We start from the raw sequence: 25,483 nt of genomic DNA on the forward strand, positions 1-25,483 counted from the left end.
CGGAGCACAGGGCTTCACCTATGTCTGGCATGCACTCTGCCATTGAGCCATGCCCCAGCCCAGCTGTCCTCTTTAAAGTGATCTCTGCTTCACCACTGACCATGTCCATCCATTCCTTGTAGCCAATTGAGGAAAGAGTTTTCTTCTTCTTCTTCTTCTTTCTTTCTTTCTTTCTTTCTTTCTTTCTTTCTTTCTTTCTTTCTTTCTTTCTTTTTTTTTATAACTGTATAGAGCTATTGGCCTGTGTGAATGCCCTGGGAAAGAGGAGAGACAATTCCTACATTCCCTCACTCCTGGTCACCCTGCAGACAGAGAGGCGAAGTATTTAAACCCCAACATTTACAGCCTTGGGACAGGAGCAGAAGAGTATGACAGTGCCCACAGGAAGAAACATGGCTTGCATAGAAAGGCTGCAAGAGCTAACTTGGAAGTCTCCTCTCAGCCACTGAGGCAGGTGACACACTGTGGCCGTGATGGAGTGCAACTTGTGGGGATTACAGAGTAAAATGGTAGGTGTCCCCACACGTCCAATGATGCCACCAAGCATCAGGAACACATCTCTGAAACTTTCCTACAGTGTTTCGATGTGAAGCTCAGTGGACAACTTTGAATGACAGCCCCTTTGCCTTCTACCTTGTTCATCTCTGAATATGCCAGGCTAGCTGGCCCATGAGAATTCTGGCTCTACCTCTGTCTCCCATCTCCCCGCCTGAACCTTGGGATTATAGACATGTGCACCTGACCCAGCTTTACCTGGGTTCTGGGTTGTACCACTTTTGTTTTGTTTTGTCACCTCTAACCAATGTGGAATCATCTAAGAAGAGGAATCTCAATTGAGAAAATGCCTCCATTAGATTTCACATAAGCAAGCCCGTGGGGACATTTTTCTTAATTAATGATTGGTGTGACAGGGTCCAGACGCCAGTGTCACCCCTGTGTAGCTGGTCCTGGATGATATAAGGAAGCAGCCTGAGTCAGCTATGAGGAGAAACAAGCCAGTAAGCAGAGGTCCTCTATGTATGGCCTGTCAGGTCCTGTCTCTGGTTTCTGCCATGATGTTCCCCAGTAATGGAGGGTGACCTGAGCATTGATTGAACCCTTTTTCCCCCCAAGTTGCTTTTGGCTATGGTGTTTATCACAGCAATAGTAACCCTAAGACATGGGCATTTACCCACTGAGCCATCCTCCTCATTCCAGCCTTGGGCTTCTTCTTCGCAAAATGGAGCCTATTCCAAACCTGCCTTGTACTGAATGATTGTAATAAGAACAAAGAGCTGTGTGGGAGTTTCACTGTTCCAATGTTCTTCGTGGCATTCAGCTGCCCACTCTAGTCACCACAGGTGTTAAGGTAGTCTTTGACGTCATTGCCCTGAGCCCAAGTCTATAGGATGCAGACAACCCAGGGAAGTGATGGTGGGCATGAAACAAGATAAGGCTTCCCAGGGTGGAACTCTGCCTCTTGCTTCCTCAGAGCTGCATCTCGCTTCACACTGACTTTGGCCACTCAGGGTGGGACTGATGTACCCCCAGACATTAGCACCCTTGGGGAATGGCTGTCAGGAATCCTAGTAGTGTACCCCGCTAAGGGCAGCAAGTTCTCAGGTTGGCTCCCAAAGGAAACATGGCAAGGTAGCATCACCTCATGCTGAGGCACTTTTGTTCATGCATGTGCACAAATGCACTGTCTTGTGTGTACTGCACATGGTCAGGGGATACCAGCAAAAATGAGTTAAAAGAAAAGGTGCTGTTGGCATGGACAGTGGCTTCCTAGCCTTGTCTAGAGTGATTCAGAGCTTGTGCCTGGGGCCCATGCTGCTAAGGTGGAAAAGCATGTTTGTGGAGGCTCCTGCCCTTCTGCATTGTCACTGTCTTCTGCCTGCTATTCCATGAGGCCCACCTGGCCTTTGGGTCTTCAGGAGGCTGTATAAATAGCCCCACCATTGAGCAGCTCAACAGGGCTTAGACAAAGCTTGGCCTCCATCAGGAGCCAGAGGGAGGAGCAAGGAAGTGAGACAGGCATAGAGAATAAACACAGGCTTCAGGACCCTAGAACTGGCCACAGCTTAGCAACAAATACAGCTACCACCCAAATACGTGACTGTCTCCCCAGAAGTCATGGGAGCTCTACCACATTTCAGAACCCCAGTTAGGACAGGAAGAGACAAACCCTTCAATCTGTGAGCACCTTTTCATTTTCTACCTCTTCACTGGTCGGAGCATTGATTCAACCCTCACCCCCAATACCCTTCTGGGAATGTTACTAGGCTCTTTGCACAGCAGACAGTATATAGGCCTGGTGGGCCGGGGTAGCACTTATTTTAAGTGTCATTTCCTGAAATCAGTGCATTTCCACAGAGATGTCAAGGTGAGGCTGGAGGGACCAGTGTTCCCAGAAAGCAGACCTTTGTTCCCCAGAGGGCGAGTGCAGGCCAGAGGTCTGCCCATGAGAATCCCGGCTCTGTCAGAAAGGCTGGGTTCTCTCTAATGAGGCTAAACTGTTGGAGGGTCAGTTCCAAGCTCACGTGGGTTTCTGACAGAACCCAGTACCTGGTGGCCAGACAACCGACAGCTTCTGTTCTTGCAGGAGACCAGCCTCAGCAACTTGAGGTTACCTGCAGATCATTGATGTGTGGTGTTCCCCAGAAGGCCCAGAAGACTGTCTCCTCAAAGTCAGCTGAGGAGAAGTTAAACATCATTTGGTATTGGTTGTCACTCAGTTACATATGCCTGTCACATTTGCTTACTTCTCTCGCCTAGAAGTCCATGAGCTATGAATGGAGCATACCAGGCAGTGAATGTCCCTGGGGAAGGTTATGCAGCCATCATACATGGCTGCCACCAGGCTTGGCCTATAATCCCAGATACTTAGGAGGCTGAGATAGGATCAAAAATTCAAGGTTTGCTTGGACTGTGGGCTGAATTCAAAGACAGCCTGGGTAACTTGGTAAAACTGTGTCTCAAAATAAAGAGGACTATAGCTCAATGGTAGATTATTTGCTGACAAGTGTGAAGCTCTAGCTTCATTCCCTAATTGCGTGCGCGCGCGCGCGCGCGCGCACACACACACACACACACACACACACACACACACTCAGTCACACATACTCACAGAAGACACTCAGTTACACACAAAACACACATTTACACACACACTCAGCCACACTCTCTCATACACAGTTTCTCTTACACAGTGAAACTACCCTATCTTTGAATCAAGACGTATTTTTTTAAATATTTGCATGAGAGGTGCCAAGTCCACCTTATATCACTGTCTGAGCTCTAGTCCCTGTTTGTAGAGTGGCCTGAGTCCCTTCTCCCCCTTGGCTTGTTCTTCATAAAGTAGAGAAATGAGCTTAGTCAACAGTGCAGGACTCAGAGTATCCTGCAGTTGTTGGTGCTGAAAAATCGTTCCAACTTTAAAAGGCACAGCCTTCATCTTGGCTGTGTGCAAACCAGAACATTCAGTTACTTGGAAAATCACCGTCCCTAAAGTACCCAGGGACTTTGAGCCTGGTTGGAAAAGAGCAAAACAGGGTTCTCACCTCCTGTGGCCACAGTTCCAGGTCTGACTAGGGGATGAGGGAGCCTGTCAAGGGCAGGGGGAGCTGTTTCCTCTAGCCCTTATCTGGCCTTTGTTCCTCAGTCTTTTCTTTCCCTCTTCTGCCTGTCTGGCCTCGCGTGGACTCAGCCAGTGTGTCAAGAGGTAATTGACTGACTGCCCAGCCCAGGGCAGGCTCTGCTGAGCCCATCAGGGCAGGGACAATGAGGGGCCAGCTCAGAGGCAGAAGGCTATTTCTGAGACTCACGGCTGATGAACTTTGATTAATTTTAAGGCTGTCACCTTATAGTCAGGGTGCCCCTTCCAAAGAGCACAAAGCCCTCTGCAGCATCAAAGGGACCTCAGAGGGTCTGCACTCCAGACCAGGAGGTGCACAGGACATTTCTGCCTGTGTCTTTGTTCTGTGCCCTCTGTCAAGGCCTGATTGCAGCCTCACTGCCCCAGGACCTCTCCTCGAACCCATGCAGTTTGCACGCTCTCCATTTTCTCCCACCTCCTCCCTGGAACTCCTTGAGACTCATCTCTCTTCTGGTTTGCCAAACAGCAGCAACTGTAAAAACCTAGCAGGAATTCTCACAGCTCTTTGGGTTTGGAGTTGTGAAAAAGCCTTCACACTCCTTCTGTTACTCCCAGTGGGACACACTGAGTTCCTGGGGGGTGGGGAGGAGCAGAAGTACATCTTGGTCTCCTTGATGCTACAGAATAAGGGCTTTATGCACGCACATACAAACATGCACTCATGTGTGCTGGCTGTTTGTTGCACTCGGCCCCTGTGATCTGTTTCTTTGGTTTTATGTTGCATTTCTTCAGCACTCCAGAGTGGAATACTCAGATGCTACTCTGCGTTTGCTGAGAGTTAAATGTGTAATCCAGTTAAATCCCTCCTGCTTGTTCTACACCTGAATGCTTACTTAGTAAGCCCTTACTACAGCTCAAAGCTCATTTGGGCTTCATGATCAAAGCAAGGCATTCAGCCCTTGGCCAGCTTTCCTCCCTTCCTCCTTGCCTCCCTCCCTCTTTCTTTTTCTTCATTCTTTCTGCTCTCCCTCCTTCCCTTCCTTCTTCTATTTCTTTCCCTCCCTCCTTCCCTCTCTTCCATCATTTTTTCTTCTTTCCTTTCTCCCATTCTCCTTCCCTCCCTTTCTTTATTTCCTTCCCTCCCTCCATCTTTTCTTCCTTTTTCTCCTTCTTCTCCCACCCTTCCTCCATAATCCACCTCCTTCTTCTCGCTCTGTAGTACTGGGGGATAGAAGCCAGGGTCTTCCCATGAAGGCCATGGAGCCTCCCTTCTGCCTCCCTGCCACAGTTTGCTATGGTTGTTTTAAAAGATGAGTATGCCTAGAGATAGTGACAACATGATTAAGTATCTTTTAATGAGTGGGCAATTGTTGGGGTGTTAAGAGCTGCATCCAGTTTGTACTAGGCCAGGCTGTAACCCTGAGTTCCAGCCTGGTGTGTCTGGGCAGGTCCCTCATCCTGCTGGGGTGAATTGTCTCCACCTCCATGGCTTATCGAAGAGATGTTTACCTTTGTGGTTTTGACCCGTAGTAGCTCTGTGGGAGCTGAGTCTCCCATAAACTCAAGGTGTGGAAATGTCTAAATGGTGTATTCTGTCAAAGGGCCAACAAGTTTAATAGGATGGGACTTCCCATTTTAGATATATATTGAGCTTCACTCCCATTATCCAGTGTGTGGCTAGGGCCAGCGGAGCACTGGGAGTGTGGGCTTCCCAAGAGCCGAGGACAATGTCAGAGTGTAGCACAGCTGTCATTGGCTGCTGTTGGTTGAGTGACTGAGTGAGTGTTAGGCTGGCAATAGGGGTGGGATCACATGGAGTTGGGTGGACTTACCCATGGCTACTAGGTATTTGGGGACAGTGAAAGCAGCTTTCCTCCAAAGCCCTCTCACCCTTGAGTGACAAGCAGCCTCCTCCCTTGTGTGTTTCTAGAACTACTTTGAGAGCTACCTGGCGGTTGCCTCCACTGTACCCTCTTTGCTGTGCCTTGTGGCCAACTTCCTGCTTGTCAACAGGTAGGTCACCATCCTCCCTTGCTTGACCTTCACCCCTGCCTCCTCTGTTCTCCCCCGGTCTACAGTGGGAGTTTTCTGCTTAAATGTTGGTTCCCCTAATTGAAGTCAGGCAGTTCACCTTGCCTTGCAGTTGCAGTTTGCAGCTTGGAGCAGGCGCCTGGGCACTCCAGTCAGAGGTCAGTGCTCATTATTTATGGCCACTTACAGTGACAGTCAGGTAATGGCCGTCCCCCTTTGGGAGGCCGGTAGGGCTACAGACCTTGCAGCCAGGACACAGTGTGTGGAGCAAGCCCTGAGGGAGCTGTTCTTGCACATGTTCTGAGAGCAGCCAGATGCTCACAGCACTCTCTGAACTGTCCTACCTCAGGAAGCAGTCAGCTTGCCACTCTGTAATATGCTGACAATACCAGCTGAAGGATGAATCTCCTACTCAGAGTGGCATCTCATAGGTAATGATTGGGAAAGGCTTCTGGGTAACACAATGGAGGAAGGAATTATTTGAGAGATAAGTAAGTTGGTATGGTTCATAGAGTCCACTGGCTGCCCCTTCCTGTCCAGACTCAGTTTGGCTTGACAGTGGTAACGGTGCTAGTACCTCAGTCTGCATTTTCCTGAAGCTGCCTGTAGACAATTCCCATGGGCTCACCATAGCCCACAATCCTGGGCTTCACTTGGAACCTTAGATCCCTGGTGGCAAATTTATTCAGCTCTGGTCACTTAGGAGTAAGTCCTGGGTCTCCAGGAGTTACTACAAAGCACTCTAAGGCAGATCTGGTCTCAGCAAGGTTGCTGGGGTTGATTAGTAATGTCTGCTCTAGGGCACAGGAGGAAAGAGCAGAATGTATGCTGTGTGCTAAACCTGTGTATAGAGCAGTCTTTCTAAACCCATCATAGCACAGGGCACAGTAGCATAGTAGATCCCAAAGCACAATGGCTTGCAACCATAACAGTAATTGGTTTCTCTCAGTTTCTGGGCTTCAGGAGTCAGCCAGGCTCAGCTGGAACATGCTGATGTAGTCAGGCAGCACTGGGGCAGGAGATGCTCATCCTTTCCTTCCTCCCTGCCTCTCTCTCATTGGCTTGCTCACATGGGGTCAGAGACTGTTCTCATTTTGGTTGAAGAGTAAATGTTCCATAGAACCAGGGACAAGCCCACACAATGTCACTTTTGCCACATTCAACTGGTCAAGGCTGTTGTAAAACCTCCTCCTCTTCAAGGGGATAGAGACCCCCATTTCCCCATGGAGGGAGTGTCAAAGAACCAAAGTGTTTGAGAAAGAGGGATGAACTCAGCCTTGCCTAGGCCCCTAGGGCTACCTACAGAGGCCTCCCTCCCAGATACCTAGTCTTCAGACATCCACCCTTTTGGGGTACAAATGATATGGGAAAATTTGGAGGTGTCTTTGAGTTCAACAGAACCTTTCTGCATTCTTGGTGAGTGCAGGTGGAGGTAGGGCAGGAAAAGGCTGCAGAAAACTCAAAGGCCACCCTTAAGGCCACCCAAGCCAGTCGCTTTTGGGTTCTTGTGTTGCTAATAAGGTGAAATTTACATGCCACAGAGGATATATTTTAGAAAGTTACAGATAAGTGAACAGTAGCTTTGGGAAGAAGACAGCGTCAGTTCAGCAGGAGGAATACCAGGAAATAAGGATTACGGAAGTTGCAGGTGTGGGATCCTATGAAGGACTTCCGGGGAGTGGAATGAAATGATGTGTCCAGCTGGTTCATCCAAGAGGTATTCCCGTATCTCTTTTTTGTTTCAGTCGAATCTTCAAGTATAGCTTCTGCTCAAGGCTAAGAGATAACAAGGGACCAAGAACCAATTTGACCTCTCCTAGCATTACTGACCTCCAGCAAGGACCCCTGCCCTGCCTGACCAGGGTCTAGCTATTGTTCTCAAGGCCAAGAGCTGACTTGGGTGTGCTCTCAGCACTGTCAGCCACTGAAGATAGGATAGTTCTTCACAGTGTCCGGAGGAGAGGAAGGGTACCAGAAGAAGGCAAGAAAGACAAGAACACTTGCTGTGGCAGGCAGGCCCGTCCCACCACCCTCTGCACTTCCAGGCCTTGTGACTTTTCTGTATTCGATTGCTCTGTGGCCTTGTCATTTGCCTAGCTGGGACAGCTCATTTACCTGTGGACATGAATTCCTATTTCCTTTAGATCCAAGCCACCACCTGACAAGGGGGTAATATATATCTATTACCCCTTCACTGCATCTCTCTGTGTGTGCAGTGACTTAAGAGGTTTAGAGTGACATCTTATTTTTTCTGGTCACAGATATGCCACAGTGGAGCTACGTGCCTTTATGTTTTTCTCAGTGGCCATGGAACCAGAAACTGGCCAAGTTCTGAGGTCAGCAGGAGCAGTGAAAGTCCCTCTTAGGACCTTGGAGTATATGACGTCTAGTTGCAATATCCAGTCAACCAATCAGTGGCCTTGCTTAAAGGACCCCCCCACCTCACATGACTGCCACAGGTCCCTTGGCCCCTGAGGCTAGAGTGAGGATTTATTTCTAGAGGAATCAGCTCATCTTGTGTGCACTTGAAACCTGGGCTATCAGTAGGCCCTTAGGGCCTAGCTTTGTAGCCCCTTGGGTCAGGCCTCAGGCTGCTAGGCAGTGGGAGGGTCATTAGGAGAAGGCTGGGCAGGTAGGAGTTTCACAGGTTCCCTAGTCCAGGCTATAGGCAATGTTTGAGGGCCGTGGGGAAGACAGTGCTCCAGCCTCTATGTTGCCAGCTGCCAAGGACAGTTTAGGGCAAAGCTGTTTTTTATTTAATGTGGAAGATTGAAATGTCTTTTTCCCTCCCTCCTGGAGCACCCTGGCTTCTCTGACTGGCTCATCCATAATCGCCAAGTGTTTTATTATGTTAAATTCACAGCTTTATAAATACAGATGAGCCAGATTTACATTTTGGAGACTTGGGAAGAAATCAGTCCCCTGGGGTCCTGGACTCTCATAGCAAGGGAGTGAAGCAGGGATGGGCTGCTCTCCTCCCACATCATCAGGGTGGTATAGACTTTTAGCTTGCCTGTTACTAGAGTAGAACACCATGCAAACCAGCGCTTGCCTTAACTTCCCTATACTCCCAGGAGCTTCCATCACAAGCCATGCTTCCTGCAGGGGGGAGAGCAGTATGCCCCACAGTGTCTGTAGGGCTGGCCTTCAACATCATGTTTTTCAGCCTCAGAACACTGACAATAGCTCCCATGGGGTTTCTGAGGGCCTGAGGCTCTGCTGGAGGGTGCTTAGGTATCAAGGAGAAAACAGGTAGGAAGAAGCCCTGGGCAGGTGAGGGAGAGTCACAAGCAGTATAATGGGTGCTTTTCCCGCCCCCTCCTCCAAAGAAGAAGCCAATTCCTGCCAAAGCCCCAGGCACCCCACAGGACCTCATCACCATAACTGCAAGGAAATGGCTAGAAGTTGAGGAAGGCATGCAGTTACACCTCCTCCTTCCTTGGTCAGTCTCTTCCTTCAGCAGTCCTCACCAGGAAACCATGAAGACATCTTGGTGCTTGTCCCTAGGTGTTGCCAAGTGGATTTCTTCAGTAGGACCTTCATATCACCTAGGCCAGCTTCATTTTGGAGATGAGGAGGAAAGGTGCAGAAAGAGTGACTGTTTGACTGAGGTCACACAGCAAGTCCTTGACAAAGCCAGGCAGTGTGTCCCTGTCTCCTATCTTGTGGGTGGATAAATGGCTTCTCATGCCATGAAGGTGGGGTTCTCTGGGACAGATAAGTGTATAGGGTCACCTTGAACATCAAGTCTGAGGCTTAGCTACAAGCCTTCTGGGTACATCAGGGTTCATTTATCATAATAGCTCTTGTTGGCTCCTGGGGTCCAACCAGTTCACCTGGCCTCCCTCTAGCCCTACCTTGCCTAAAGCCTCTGCAGAGTCTAAGAAGAGGCACCCCAGTGTGGCATTCTAGTGGTTCTTGAGGCTTGTGGTTTCTCAGAAGCAGGCCCCCAAACACGGAAAGTTCAAGAGCATGTAGTAAATTTTGGGGTGAATGTGGAAAGAGCAAGAAAGAAGCCAGGAGAGGAGGTTTTGTCACCCCGACCCACAGAGAGCCACCCCCAGAGAGGGAGCTAAGATGAGTATCCACCAATCTCAACAGCCATTGGCTGTAGGCTGCTGTTGGGAAATGTCAGTGGTCCAGCCAAACCCTGGGCCACAGTCTGGAGTCTGAGGCATTGTTACCTTGCCTGGAACCCCGATGTCTCTGTGTTAGTGGATACACTCACTCAATCTTGTCTCTTCCAAGGACATGCACGTTCTTTTCCTTAAGGCCCCTCAGCTGTGCCTGGAAATGCCAGCCTCCTGCCAGAGCACCTAGTACTGGGGTGCACCATGTCCTGCTACTCTGTCCTGTACACCTTTGCTCCAGAAATACAGCCGGTGCCCAGTGCCTGTGTGTAAGACAGTCACCTCATCAGGACACAGGGTCACAGAAGAGCCTGGGCTGGGGCTAAGCTCTCCCAGCTTCAATCCCAGCATCCAGGGACTCCCTCTGTGTCCTTCCTTCCCTTTACAAAGGTGAGGCAGCCCCACTCTTCCCTCAACCCTGAACTCCCTCTCAAGATCCAGAAGTAGCATCAGCCAGGGGCAGGAGCTCCTTGTAATAACACTTTCTTCTCTCCATGCAAATTGCTTCACACCAGGCTGTGTACACAGACCTGTCTTTTTCTACCTTCAGTACTGTTTTAATCCAGAAAACATCTCTGTATCTACTCTGGCTTTCTCTCTGCCCCCACTTTCTCTCTGGTTAATAGGAAACAGAACTGAACATCCGAATAGGCTTAAAGGATATTCTAATCTGATGATTTGAACAGCCTTGGGTTGCTGCTCTCTCTGTTAGGGTGGAGAGATGCACAACCATCCTTGATGGCCCCTATCACTGCCCTTCTCCCTGGTCAGTGGGGTGAGGAGGTGCAGGGTAGTATTTTAATGGAATGCATGGGGTCCTGGCACTGGGCCATCAGGGTGTGGTCTCAGCAGCTGCCATCCTAGCTAAGATAATTCTCTGAGAGCTCCTGGGCTCATAGCTGAGTGACCTTAACCTTTCTGAGCCCAGGTTCCTTATCTATGAACAGGGATTGAGGGCATCTCATAGTCACAGAGGGAGCTGAGTGAGGTTGACGTAGGAAATGTTAGAATCTCACAGGGCTGGGGTTGGGAGTGAGCCAGGCTGGGAGTGTGGAGAACATTAGAATCTCACAGAGCCAGATTGAGGTAGACTGTTGAGAACAATTGGAGGAAAATTGGGTACACACCAAGTTCTGTGACATCAATGATGGTGATCCTCTTCCCTCCCCCACCTGCCAAATTTGGAGAAGGAAGCTGGGTTGGTTGTGCAGTTCAGACACTAAAAGCATCCCACAGGAGGGCAGTGATGTAGCTTGTGAGGTCTTGTCTGGTGTCCTGGCCTCGAGCCTCACAGGTTGGTGATAGCGGCAGTGTCTACTGACCCTGCACAGGGTTCTGCTCTTTGTGCTCTGTAAAGATTCCTAGAGCCTCTACCTTCCCCTGTTAGTAGACAGATACTCCCTGTGCAGTAGCTAGGCCCCAAGTCTCTTTTCAGATGTCATAGGGCAGGCAGATTTCAAGGCAATGCCTCACAGTGTCAGTGAACAGTCCCCATGGCTCACCAGCATGACCCATGTAGAGGCCTGAGGGGAGTCTAACCGCCCCCCCCATACTGCTTCTTGTCTCCCCAGAATCCAGGTGCATGTGCGTGTTTTGGCCTCACTGTCGGTCTCACTGGCCATCTTCGTGGTTATGATTGCGCTGGTGAAAGTGGATACTTCCTCTTGGACCCGAGGCTTCTTCAGTGTTACCATCGTGTGTATGGCCATCGTGAGTGGCTCCTCCACTATCTTCAATAGCAGCGTGTATGGCCTGACAGGCTTGTTCCCCATGAGGAATGCCCAGGCATTGATATCAGGTGAGATCCCACCGTGATCGGGAGCCACAGTGGTCTTTCCAGAAAAGGAAACATGTCCTGGGTCCACTTTAGTTTCTTAGTATCACCAAGCAAAACACCCCAGTCTTGGTAGCTGAGAGCTATTCATTCTGCTAAGTCTGCAGCTTGGACAGAAGATCAAAACAAACAAACAAAGAAAAAAAACAAAACCAAAAAGCCAAAAAGCTGGCTTTCCACTCAGTGTTCACAGGGGTGGATTGACTGAGGCCTCAGGCCTTGGTGGCATTGCATGTGGACCTCACCATAGTTTCCAGGGCTATCTTGTGGCCTAGGCCTAGGCTATGTGCAGAGTGAGCATTGGGGAAGACCCAGGCAGCACTTCATTTTGATGTAGCTATGGAAACCACAGGGGGAACAACTTTCACAGCCCTTAGCTCACCTAGACGCCAGATGAGTCTCTGTGGCTCCATGGATGGTGATAGAAGTCTTGGCAGCAGAATGGGTAGGTGGGAGGTCAGATCAGAGCCTTGATGGAAATACCCTCTGCCTTCAAACTGTCATTTCTGAGACCAGCCTTCCTTCCTTTCCTTCCTTCCCATCTTGCCTCCTGCCTACTTGTCCCTTTTTCTTTCCTTTAATGCTTCCTTTCCCTTCCCCCTCTTTTTCCTCCCCTGTCTCTTTTCTGTCTTTCTTTCCTTTCCAGTTTTTCCACCCTGTGCCAGGGGAGGAAAGATGAACCACACAGTGTCCTATCAGAGTCAATAGCCTAGTGCCTAAGCTGCGGTGCCCCCACACTGTGCCATGCTGTGACTTGCTCGGACTCTGACTCCCATGGGGCATCTCTCTAGCTGAAGTCTGAAAGCGGATGCTAAGCCTGTTATGGGGACCTTGGCTGTTTTTTCTCTCACCCAGATGGCACCACAAGGTAAACAGAGCTGGGTCCGTTAGCATCTGCTTTATGTGGAAGACCACTGTCCCCTAAAGCAAGCCTGGAGGCTGCTCTTCTTTGTGTTCCCCTGTATCTCTGGTGTCTATCTGAGGAGAACTGCACAGTGTGCAGGACTGTGCCCATTAGTTAGTATGCCAGGTAGGATGTGGCAGGGATGACAAGTACCTTGACAAGCGCATATCCCCTCCCCGCTCCGTACCGGTGCCAGACATCACTAATAGATCCCTATCTTTCCTCCTGAGCCTCTAATTCCCTCTCAAGCCAGCACTTGAGGCAATTACTCTCCGCGGATCAGAGTCTAGATATGAGCTCCGTCTCTTTGCCATTTTTGATATAGGATTAGGCTTTGCCTCTCTCCCAGGAAACCCTTGGGCCTAAAATAAAATAAAAATGAACTTGTCATTGAGTTTTCTGAGTACAGTCAACATGCTCCTGGCATTGCTTCAAGAAAGGCAGGTCTGGGCTGAGAGGAATGGCCATCAAACACTAATCCCTCCGTCACTACTGGCCTCAGAAAGAGGCTCTTATCCCCTCATCTCCCCCTCCCCATCCTGTTGATGCTTTTCAACACATCTTTAGCCCTGCTGAATACCTGAAAGAGGGGCAAGTGGCCCCTCTTGTCCACCTGTAGATCTCTAGAGAAGAGTGTCTCCTGGGAATTATTTTTGAAAGTCTACTTTTGGAAAAGTTGGGGAGCCAGGTATGTGTATGGGGGAGCACACACACACCTATGACCCCAGTACTTCACAGACTGAGACAGGAAGAATGTGAGCATTGGGTCAGGTTGGGCTACATAGTGAGACCCTGTCTCAAAGAATAAAAAGAGTAGGTGAAATTGGGACTTAGATGTCAGCTCTGGAGGGTAACATGTGTGGCCCTCATTGGTGCCAGGCCAACACTCTGGGCTAGCTGAAGTGCCTCAGTTCCCAGTGGCCCCAGCCTTCTTTGCTTTTTGTTGTTGTTGTTGTTCAGAGGAGCCCATCTGTGAATTCTGTGCATGTTGGCATCTGAGGAACAATTCATTTGTTTTGTGCTGGTGTTTTTTTTTTTTTTTTCAAAGCCCTCATTTACATGTATTTCCATAACTGATGAGATAGTGGGAGTCATGAAGGATGAGCTCCCGGAGGCCCGGTTTGTGGCTGCCGATAATATTGTAGATTCAAGTTGGAAGGGAGAGGGGATCAGTGGGCAGGACTGTTAAGATCTCTTCCTCCGGCGGCCACCGGGATCGGCTCTCTGAGCTAACCCTACTTCTTCCAGAGCACCCAGGTGGGGATTAAGGCTTCTCAGAAGTAGGCACCCCCCTGGCACCCCCCTCTATTGCTGCTGCTTTGATGTGGGAAAGATGGAAGTAGCCAAATAGCTAATTGGGAATCTGAAGTTTTATTCAACATTCAGCTCCTGTCTGCGTCAGACTCTGTTTAACATGTAATAATCCTTTTAATCCTTATAGCAGTCCTAAGGGGTGGGCACTCCCTCTTACAGATGAGCAAGCTAAGGACAAGAGAGGTCAAGAGGCTCGTCAGGTATCACACAGCCTAAAGTGGTAGAACAGGGATTGTATTCTTATTCAAGCATGAGCCCCTTGGGTCATGCTTGCTCTCAGGTGGTAGCTTCCAGCCCCTTTCAGGCTGGTAGAACCTATTTGGGAGAAGTTGGGAGAATTGTCTGTTGGGGCCAAAGGCAGCTCCTGCAGTGTGGGAGAGGCAGCGAGGTGGATAGAAACACTTGCCCCTGTCCAAAGCTCTGTAACTCAGGCTGGAGGGGGTTCTATGCAACTCTCCTGGCTCCCCACTCTAGCTCCGTCCACCCCCAGCTCCAATCTCCAACCTCCTGCCCAGCTTCAGATACTGTGAGGTGAGCACCAAGGTGTTTTCAGTGCTGGTGGGTTGGCTTCTGGGTCCCCGTGCCTTCCTGAGCCCATTGTGATGTTCTTGTGGCATTCCCTTGCTCTCTACAGGAGGAGCCATGGGAGGGACAGTCAGTGCTGTGGCCTCGCTGGTGGACCTGGCAGCATCCAGTGACGTGCGGGACAGCGCCCTAGCCTTCTTCCTCACAGCAGCAGTCTTCCTTGGGCTCTGTGTAGGGCTCTTCCTACTGCTGCCCCAGCTGGAGTATGCCAGGTGAGGTTCCTCTGCCCTGCCCTCCTCATCTGGTGGTCATTTGATTGGATTGTAGGGCCCTGATTGGCTTGCCTGTCCCCAGGACTGTGAGGGCTGAAGTGCACAGGGATTTTGTTGGATGAGGGGCATCCCTCAGTTGCTCATTAAGTTGATCTTGGGTGGGAAAAGCTGGCTCTGACTACACCTCTAAACTGGTATTGCCTGCAAGCTCCAGGTCAGGAAAGACTGTGCAGTGGAAGTGGACTTGAGCATGAAAAATAAGGCATAATGGTTCCCAACCACTGAACACACCCCACTCTCATTCCCTGCACTGGCCATACTGCAGGCCTGAGCCACCACACTCTGCTTACCCTTTTACATTCCTGAATGTCTTTACCAAAACCTCCCCTTTCCAACACAAAATAAAACGTGGCCAAGGCCTTTACTCTGTGCAGTGATCAGGGTGGTTTCCTGCCCCTGCTCATGGTATGGTCACCACCTTTGATCCAGGGACTGGAGTCCAGCCTGGCAAGCTGGCCAGGAACAACACAGGCCACACCTCCAACAACCTACCCCTTCATGTTATGTTGTGGGATCCTGGGCCAAGAGGTTCCCAGGGCTTGGGCTTTCCCTGCTGGGATTCTGAGGGCTATTCTGAATACCCACAGTTGTTATGAAGATTCTGGGGTCTACCCTTCTGTGTCCCTGAAGTTCAGTTTCATAGTGACCCACTAACCGTGTCACTGTCCTTCTGCAGGTACTACATGAGGCCAGTTACCCCTGCCCACGTGTTTTCTGGTGAAGACAACCTATCACAGGACACTCCCAGCACCTCCTCAGTGGCTCCTGCATCCAGAGTGGTACACACGCCACCCCTCAGGCCCATTCTGAAGAAGACGGCTGGCCTTGGGTTCTGTACTGTTTTCCTTTACTTTGTCACTGCCCTCATCTTTCCTGCCATCTGCACCAACATCCAGTCCATACATAAGGGCACTGGCTCTCCATGGACCTCCAAGTTCTTTGTGCCACTCACTGTCTTCCTCCTTTTCAACTTTGCTGACCTCTGTGGCCGACAGGTCACAGCTTGGATCCAGGTGCCAGGTCCTAGGAGCAAGGTGCTCCCCGGATTGGCACTCTTGCGTGTCTGCCTCGTGCCCTTCTTCCTGCTCTGTAACTACCAGCCACGCTCACACCTGACTGTGGTGCTTTTCCAGTCTGACATCTACCCTGTGCTCTTCACCTGCCTCTTGGGGTTCAGCAATGGCTACCTCAGTACTCTGGTGCTCATCTATGGCCCCAAGATTGTACCCCGGGAGCTGGCTGAGGCCACCAGTGTAGTGATGACTTTCTATATTTCTGTGGGCTTGTTGCTGGGCTCAGCTTGTGCAGCCCTGCTTGAACACTTTATCTAGGAGGGGGAAGCAGGGATGTGGGTACTGTGTGAGGCTTGGGCCCTTGGGAGATGCGCAGGGTGAGCAGTCTCCGATGCTGTGGGCTGGCCTCTCATTTGGTGCAGAGCTGAGCCCACTCAGGCTGCCTTTCTCTCAGACTGCTTGGGAGCCACATCCTAGCAACATCTTGTGCAGGGAGACATTCCAGACACAGCCCAGCATGGTGCCTCATACCTATAATCTCGGCATTTAAGAGGCTGAGCTGGAGGACTGCTGTGAATTTGAGGCCAGCCTGGCTGGATAGTAGAACCTTATCTCAAAAAATAAGCTAAAACAAAAACCCTGAGACATCCCAAACACTTCAAACACTCCAGAGCCCTTTGAAGGGTGTGGTTATTGGTGGAATATAGCTCGACCGATAGCTTACTTGTTCAGCATCCTTGAAGGCCTGGCTCCCATGCACAGCATAAACTGGACATGTTTAGTGAAAGCCTGTAATCCTATCACTTGAGAGGTAGAAGCAGGAGGATCAGAAGTTCAAGGTCATCTTCAGCTACATAGGGAGTTTGAGGCCAATCTGGGCTACAAGAGACAGTGTCTCAAAAAAAAGAAAGTACAGTTGTAAAGATGGGAGTGGTAATGTTACCTTTATAGCTAATAAATACCCTATGTCTAACTTGTGTTGTTACAAGGCCAGAACCCAGCCTTTCTAACTGACAGCAAGGTGGGAGAGAATCTTCAGGGTTCCCTATTCTGAAAGAGGCTCCTGGATTTGAGATCCCCTCTCAAATGGCCAGTACTCAGAACAGGGCCCAAACGTGCTGATCCTTCAGCTCTGTGGGTGGGAGGAGGCCAAACAGCTGAAAAGCTCCACAAGGCAGGCTTCCCAAGCCTTCCTACCTAAGGCCTGGGCTCCTGAAGTCTCCCTGTATCAGGGACTGGATGTGGTAGGCCTGGTCTTCAGATGAGGACCAGGTGTCCCAATGACCCGGGACCTATTTAGGACAGGGGGAAGTCTTTTTAACAGTCATGTTTACAGCCTGTTGGAACGCTTGGTTCAAGGGCATAATAAATACTGGGGTTCTCAGTGTGAACTTTGTTGGTGTTTCCATCAATTGAGGTCTTAGCAAGAGGCAATATGTTAAGACTGGGTGATTTGGAGGGATGTAGGGACAGGTACAAGAGACCCTAGGGCTTGGGGTGTGGCACCTTTCCTTGTTGCTGTAACAAAATACCTGACTAACACAGCTTAAGGAAGGAAAGGTTTCTTCTGGCTTACAGTCTAAGAGGGGTCACCGCCCTCTGTTGCCGAGGTGGGAAAGGCACAGCAGTGGATGTGAAAGTGGCTGATCACAGTGTATACCCAGTTGAGGATCTCAGTCCATGGGACGGTGCTGTGCTGCCCACATTCACATGGGTCTTCCTCTCTCAGCTATCATTCTCTGGAAACATCCGAGCAGACAAGCAGGTTTCCATGGTGATTCTAAATCCAGTCTCATAGACAATGGAGATTAACCATCATACTATTCAGAAACCGGTAAGACTGAGGCCCTTCCACGCTTAGCCCGAAGAGGGAGATCAGCAAGCCTTTCTAGAGTGTATACATGTGACCTTATTTGGGGTGAGCAGGGGCAGGTCTAGACAGCAGTGACCTCAGAAGAGAGGCAGAGACTTCCTCCTCCACCCACTCACCCTCCATTTGCCACTGAGGATTATACAGCCCCCAGGAAGGGAGGAAGCAGGTAAGCTGAGGGTGAGGTGTTATTCAGCAGGGCTAGCTGTCACCTCTGTGGTCATAGGTTTCCAGATGTCAGGGCAGTGCTGGCACTTGCTTTGCAATTTGGGGTGGCTTTGTTCTGCTTCCGTTCCCAACAGTTGTAATTGTAATTATTTCAGAAACTCCATTGCCCCACCCAGTACGCCACGGCCCCTCATACATATGTGTGACACAGATACCAAGTTCACAAAAGCTTCTGAGAGATTATTCTTCTGGGAGAAGGACTAGCTTGGGGATTGAGAAACTTCTCCAGACCCTTCTCAGGATTCCTGCAAAGAGAGGAGCCCAGCACATGGCTACCCTCTGAGCCGAGAGCTGGTGGAGGAGCCTGGGCTGGAAGATCCTGCAGATGCTGATTAAGCGAGAGGTGGTGTAATCTCTCCTGTGGCGTCAGCTTATGCTCCCTACCCTCATCTGCTTCACACTCCCGCTCCGGCTGAAGGATGGGAGAAGACACCCTTGAGAGGTATTCTAAACTTGAACATAGTAAAAACAAAACAAACAGACAAAAAGCAAAGGAAAAAAAATGTATTATCAACCCCCAGTGTAATGCTGTAGATGGTCTCAGGTGTGTGTCTAGGGGTGACTCATCCCAGCCTTGGGTGTGCTGTGTGGGCACACATTTCTTTAATGTGTCTCATTAAAGAAAAACAGTTCTCTCTCTCTCTGTGTATGTGTGTGAGGCAGGGAGTGGTGGACTGCTCTCACATGCTCTGGTGAAGAGGGGAAGGGGTGGCTCTCCAGGACAAAAGTAGCATCAGAATGTACTGGAAGGCGGTAGCAGCTATGGTTTGGTAGCATCCAGAGAGAGGGACAAATCTGAGCTCACCTGGGTTATAGAGGAGAAGCGCCTGCTCAGCCGCAAGGTTATCTCCTTTTGACTCACCTGAGTGGTTCTATTACCAAAGAGCCATACCTCTCAGAAGGGAGCAGGAAAGGAAAGAACAATTCCAGGTAGGGGCAGAGACAGGACTTGAGGCTGTGAGCAGCACATGGATTTAGTTTGCCCTGCTCCCAGTCTGGAGTTTTCTGAGCTCAGTGACCTTGTGGAGTGCAAGATCCTTTGCCTTGAGCTGTAAGGCTCAGGGAGGTTAAATGACCTTCCCAGGGTCACTCAGCTACTAAATAGCACAGATAGAAATCACACCTAGTTCTTCCTAGACTCATGAAGTTCTTACCCACCCTCCTTCCTTATTCTGGTTCAGCCTCAAGTTTCCCTGTGGTTCTGGTTTTGTGTTACTATGAAGCTCAGCTTAGTTTCAGGGTCAAGATTCTTCTGCCTCAGCTTCCTGATCACGAGGCTTAACTGCCTGTTTCACCATGCCTGCCTTTTTCTCCTCGGTTCTTTACGTACGCTGCTCTTTTCTGTTTCCTGCCATCTGCATGTATTGCTCAGAATCCTGGCCTGGTGCTGGTTAAATTAAACTGAGAGGTGAGCTGGATTAGAGCCCTGCTGACCAGGGCCACTTCAATCCTGCTTCAGCCCAGAGCACAACCTCTTTACTTCTCACTAGGCAAAGGATCTGGGATTGCTACGGCCCTGCTCCTTCTGCTCCCATGTGCCCTTCCTCCCCTTATACCAGCTATGGCCATGACTCCAGCATGGGCAGTGGGGCATGGAACACAGTGTGGGTGTCAATAAGTCTTACTCCCACTGGAATGCAAGTCAACCTTCCCATGTCTTGATTCCTTGTCTTTAAAGGAAGGACAACAGTCAGTCCCAAGACTATGACAGTTCCTGCTTCCCACCCACACGTGGTGGACATCCCAGCACACGCTACAGGCACTGTAGGCAGGTACACAGCCCTCTGCTCCCACTTCAGCCTCAGCCACGTGGTAGCTATAAAAGTAGTCTTGACCTCAGATAGTGACGACAACCTGGGCTGCCCTGAGCTTGACTCCAAACGGTGGCAGTGATGCTATGTCCTCAGCCCGTGGCAAACTTGGTTTTCTTCCACTTCTTGCTGCTTGGTCAGCTTGTTGCAATGTCCAGCAACTTCCCTCTGATTGACCATCCCCTGCCCGGTGCTCAGTACTCACCCTTGCCTTGCTCCAGGCCTTGCTAGCAGCTATCTATGCCAATACCTGCAATTCTGGGTCTACCTCCCAGACACACCCAGCCCTGAGTCAGGAGAGCTGGGGATGGAGAGGGAAGACACAGGAGCTGAGTTGCTGCTCACTCTGACCCTCAAAAAGACAAGCTACCTCATTCATGATGCTAAAGCCTAAGCTCGAGAAATGGTTGCCCCCACCAAGAGCACAGATATCCTTAAAAAGAAACCAAACCAAACAACAGCAAACAGGTGTCCCAGCTAGGTCAAGAGCTTGAGCCATTGTCCAGCCACTGGTGTGGATTTGCACTCTCTCCTCTTCTGGCCACTTTCCTGTCCCCCTCCTGTTTCTTCATCTGTCACTGTGATTGGACACATTCACATTGTGCACAGCCTCTTGCACAGCCACTGTGGGGTGATGGTCACACACAGAACATGTCAGAATAGCCCCTGGTCTGTGCTGACTTATATATGGAAACCCTAACCCCATATTTAATGGTATCAGGAAGTTAGGTCTCTCAAAGGTGATCTTACAGTGATGGTTGGGTTCTCATGAATGGGGTCAGTGGCCTTAAGAAAGAAGTCCAAGAGAGCTCCCATCCCTTCCAATGAGAACCAAGTAAGAAGATGGTCATCAATGAAGTAGAGAGAAGACACCAGGATTAAATGTCTCATGCCTTGGTGTCGGAATCCCTGGCCTCTGGAACTATAAGACATATCTTTCTTTTGTTTTGAAGGCACTAAGTCCATGCCATGGTTTTATCTTTTTTTTTTTAATTTATGTATTATTTATACAGTATTCTGCCTGCCTGTGTAGACCAGAAGAGGGCACCAGATCTCATTATAGATGATTGTGAGCCACCAGGTGGTTACTGGGAATTGAACTCAGGGCCTCTGGAAGAGCAGAGTGCTCTTAACTGCTGAGCCATCTCCCCAGCTCCAGTTTGTTTGTTTTTTATGTGAGGAGGCAGAGACAGAAATCAGCACAGAGTGCTTTTATTTTGGGCTCTGGGTTGCTGAGGCACAGCACAAGGGCAAACAAGGACCCGAGGTCAATAACCCAAGCCTCCCCCAGCACATTTGTAATCCAAGCACAAAGGAGGCAGAAACAGGCAGGTCCTTGGGGTTCACAGGCCAACCAACCTACCCTACATGGCAAGTTCCAGGCCAGTGAATGACTGTGTCTCTCAAAAGGACAGTGATGGTATCTGAGGAAGCTCTGGAGGTTGTGTTCTGCTCCATGTGCATACATGCTCACAGGACCCACACAAGTTTTATGCACATACACATATACACAGGAACCAGGCTTGGGGTAGAGGCAACAAGGGTTTTGTGAGACATAGTAGAAAAATCATATATTGCCACAAACACATCTTTAAAAGTAATTCTGGTGAGGGTTGGGGGGGGGGAAGAGAAGGGGGCTATGTTACAGGAGCCTGAATATTAGAGAATTCCCGTTTGATATTGATGTAGTGATGAATATCACAAAAGGCTAAAACTCATGGCTGAGGTGGGAGCACACTGCTGAGCAGTGAGGATAATGATGTGGCTCTGAGGTCTATGAGGCCCAGGGACTAGAATGTAGTGGTTTGAATGACAATGTCCCCCATAGGTTAAGATATTTAAATACTTGGTCCCCATTTAGTGTTTCTGTTTGGGAATGTTTAGGAGGTACGTCCTTGCTGGAGAAAGTATGCCACTGGAAGCAGAACATTCTAGAATCCTGGGCTTCACATGTCTTTCCTGCCTCATTCTAAGACCCACATCTAGGTCTTAATCTGGGATTCCTGGGTGGGGTGAGGAACCTCTGTGGTTGTAGGCCACAGTGTATTTGCCTCCCTTGGGGATAGGAGTCAGGGTTTTCACCAGATCATAGAAGAGTCAGTGATGGAGGATGGTGTCAGTGCACCTGGGCTCCAAGCTTGAGTAGCCTATGCTATGTACATGGGATCCTGCTCAGGAATGACTTCTTGGGGGCTGGAGAGATGGCTCAGTGGATAAGAGCAGCTGGTGCTTGACCTTGGACAAGCCTCTAGCTTTGGTTGCTTGTATGCCTGTTTCCATGACTTCCTGTGAAGATTGAACTGACCCACACGTAGCTGGTCACCCAGGCTAGAGGGTCACTTGCCTTCATCAGCACTTGTTCTACAAGGAGGAACAATGAAGACAAGACAGTAATCCAGGTCTAGAACCTTGGTGGGCAGCTGTCATCACAGGAGAGCGAGTCTGCTCTCTGCTCTCAGAGATAGGAGGACGCCCTGTACGGAAGCTAGAGGGTGAAGCAAATCTCTTCAAGGTTTCAGTTCTGGTCAAACACTGAAAGCCGGTCACATCCCACACAATTCAGGAAGCAGCTCTGGCATAAGGCAGAAGCTATGCATCTGAAAGAGCCTGATAGGTGCCCCTGTGGCATCTTCCTGTGGCCTTCCAGTCACCTGTCTGGTACAATGTCTGAGAAACAGAGGAATTGTCAATCATTGAGTCACACTCAGAGCAAGCATTAGCATAGAGACTTGAGAGGAGCCAAAGTGGAGACTGAGGCATGCATTTTTATGCATCAGAGGCAGCTGAGGTTGAAGGGGACCAGATCGTTGCCATTTCTACAGCAGCAGGTCTCATGAGAATCCTCTGAAACACTTGCTAGGATGCAGAGGGCTTAATCCACCCTCAGGGCCCCGTCTCACAGCACAGGTGGGATGACAAGTTCCCAGGTGTCACTAGTGTTGCCTGTAGGAGGACCACCATACTCTGAAAGATGGATGAGGGGCTGTCAGGAGCTTGCCCCTGGCCCAGGAGGAAGCAAAGACTTCATCTGCTTCTGTTCTGGCTGAGGGCTCATCTGGAAAGTCCTTGAAAGAACCCATGCGCTATGGGCTCAGCCAGCCTTCTGCAGACGTGCTCACAGACTCTGGGGTGGCCTTTGCCTTTCGAGTGCCATGTTTGCTCTGCCTCTCCATGTTCCCTGATCCACAGCTTTCCTCCTTCATTGCATCCTTCCACCTGTTCCCCCCTCACCTGAGACCTGAGGGAGGGGAGTGAGGAAGGGAGGACTGAGGGGCAAGTCTAGATGCAGATCTGTGATCTCACTCCTGGCAGGCATTGCTGGAACCTGGGTGGGGTGCAGGGCCACCTCTTGCTGCGAGAGGGTCACACCTCCTACCTGCTCCCTGGGGCTCATTAGCTGCTGAGGTAAGGCTCAGTGTTTCTAGTTTTGCTGAGTCTTTTCTGAGACTCAAAAAGGGAAATGAGCCATTGCCACTCAGCAAACACTCTTTGAAACAGAAACTGAACCTTCTGCAGTTTCTAATAACATCCCATGAACTAAAAATGCAGAAGTCTGGCCTCTCTTCTTCAAAGTCCCCTTTCTGAAAAGAGATGTCTGGAGCTAGCTTTCTGCTTACCAAGCTCCCAGAGATGAAATGGGAAGGGTTAGGTGTCCCCAACTTCAGTGACTGGCCTCTTGGGCTGTGTGAGGAGGTAGGAAAAGTCTCAACTCCTTGTTTTTTTTTTTTGTTTGTTTGTTTTTTTTTTTGTTTGTTTTTTGTTTTTTGTTTTCCCTCACTCCTCACACTTTATCCTATTGGGTAAAGGTCAGCAGCCACTGCAGTTCTGGAAATGTGGGCTAGCTTCAAACTGGGGAACTCTAGAAGAGTCACTGACGTCTCTGTGGATCTTGGATTATTAGTCTCGCATGCCTTAGAATTCTGATCATGTCAGAACAAACCACAGTTTGTAAGGCTTTCCTAGCTTGGGTTGTGTTCATGGGGGCCATGGCTTCATCATCATCACTTTCTCTGGATTTGGACTCAGCTAGGAGACGCACCTCTGGGCATGTCTGTGGGGATGATTTGAGAAAGGCTTAAGTGAGGAGGGAGGACCCCTCCTGAGTGTGGGCGATGCCATCTCCTGTGCCGTAGCCTGGATAAAAAGGGGAAAGAGAGCTGACTACAGATGCAGTGTGCTAGCTGCTGCATACTCTAGCTGCCATCCCCTCCTCACGGGGAGGGATTGTATCTCCTCAAGCCAGAAGCCAACATCAACACTTGTTCAACTTGCTTTCTTTGTCAAGCATTTGATCACAGCAATAGAAAAATAAAACTAAATAAGCCCTTAGAGCCTTTTATATCTTGTCCCCTAGACAGAGTTGTAGGACCAAAGGGACCTGATAGCCTGGAGCCCACACCCCTCTACTTGCTGGAGCATGCTCTAGGGGCCTGGGATGCCTGGATCTCTTGCCAAAGTTGTGAACCTGTGATGATGGACAGAGCAGGCCTTGCCCTATACTTAGGCCCCTATGGAAGGGCTGTACTGGGCGCACCCCAGGCACACGGGAGAGCCTTGGGATGGTGGAATAGGTTGGGACACCAATGTATATACCTAGGGGACCTTCCTAGAGGCATAGATGAGCAAAGCTCTGATGCATATAAGGTGGTATGGGGTTAAGTGAGAGGTCTGTGATGGACTCACTAAGGTGCATCCCATAATTCTCACTAGTTGCATGGGCCTAAAAGAATCACTGGAGAACTGGAATATCCAATGGCCATACTGGCCGCTATTTCTCTACATGGAAAGACAGTTTGTCATTTTGCCCGAGTGACTGCAGGCAGAGGCTTAAACCCATAACCATAGCACAGAGATGATGGTTAGTTTTCCAGTGTCTCAATTCTAATTACCTGCAGGAGAAACACTTAGCCTCCTGCTCTAGTTTATCAAACCATCCTTAAAGCTCCATGTTCTTCTCTCACTTCTCCGAGGTAGTCTTTCACTGGCTGATGATACTGCTAGCTATTTTCTGGGATCTGCCTGTCTCTGCCTCCCCAGTGTTGGCACTATAAACGCACAGACATGGTACCAGCTTTTTGTTTGTTTCTAGACAGGGTTTCTCTGTGCAGCTCTGGATGTCCTAGGGTTTGCTCTGTAGACCAGGCTGGCCTTAAACTCAATGAGATCATCTCTGCCTCAGTCTCCTGAGCGCTGGGAGTAAAAGTGTATGTAACTCAAGTTCTCATGGTACAATAAAGCACTTTACTAACTGACCCATCTCTCCAGCCTATCTTCTTTCTTTTTAAGGGAGTAAACCCAGGTTCAGGATTTTGCCCACTAGAACTGAAAATAGTGTTACAAATCCTTCTAAAGCTTTTTGCTCTCTGTTTATGACAGGGGATATTGATCTTCTATTAACGATACACAGGGATTTTAACAGTTATTTCATTGTGGGAGGCATGTGATCCTCAGCTACACGCATGTGTGTATCAGAGGACAACTTAGGTAGATTAGTTCTCACATTCCATTATTTAGGTTCTGGCAAGCTCCCACCAAGCCATCTCTCCAGCCCACATACACAGGTTTGTTTGTTTTTATAAACAGTAAATGTAAGTAAAACAATGGAGCAGAAATATTCACTTACAAATGTAAGTGGGTCTTTCCCACTTATTAAAGATTATGTACGAGGTAGATTTCGTGGCAGATACCATTCACAGGAGACCCAGGCAAGAGGCTCCAACCCTGAGTTTCAGGTATCAAGGAAGACCATGCTGTTGTCTTCCCTGCACACTTTAGAGCAGTAAGTTGGATTCTGCTGCTTCTGGATTTAGGGCACTAGGAGTCATTCTGTAGTTGAAGTTTTCACAGATAAGAACTGTGGCTGTCGAAGCTTATTTTTGTCATGTGTAATGGGGGATCCTCCTGCCCTCCCCTA

The 25,483-nt window shown here is 49.6% G+C and overlaps 1 protein-coding gene across 2 annotated transcripts in view; it reads left to right on the forward strand.

The window, feature by feature from the left end:
- The window catches only part of Slc29a3 (solute carrier family 29 member 3), a 39,680-nt gene extending 14,859 nt beyond the window's left edge, over positions 1-24,821 (forward strand). The window contains exons 3-7 of one of the 2 annotated variants that reach the window (XR_009586762.1): positions 5,508-5,590; positions 11,310-11,536; positions 14,425-14,587; positions 15,324-17,494; positions 17,854-24,821. Coding sequence is in view for 1 of the 2 variants with exons in the window: in XM_021652819.2 (XP_021508494.1) it covers positions 5,508-5,590; positions 11,310-11,536; positions 14,425-14,587; positions 15,324-15,978 (1,128 nt within the window). In the remaining variant the exon portion in view is untranslated. Of the gene's footprint in view, positions 1-5,507; positions 5,591-11,309; positions 11,537-14,424; positions 14,588-15,323 lie in introns of both variants that reach the window. The other variant, XM_021652819.2, reaches the window with a different exon arrangement.
- Positions 24,822-25,483: the final 662 nt, after the last annotated feature.

The sequence above is a fragment of the Meriones unguiculatus genome, chromosome 16 (assembly GCF_030254825.1).
Source record: "Meriones unguiculatus strain TT.TT164.6M chromosome 16, Bangor_MerUng_6.1, whole genome shotgun sequence".
Lineage (NCBI taxonomy): Eukaryota > Metazoa > Chordata > Mammalia > Rodentia > Muridae > Meriones > Meriones unguiculatus.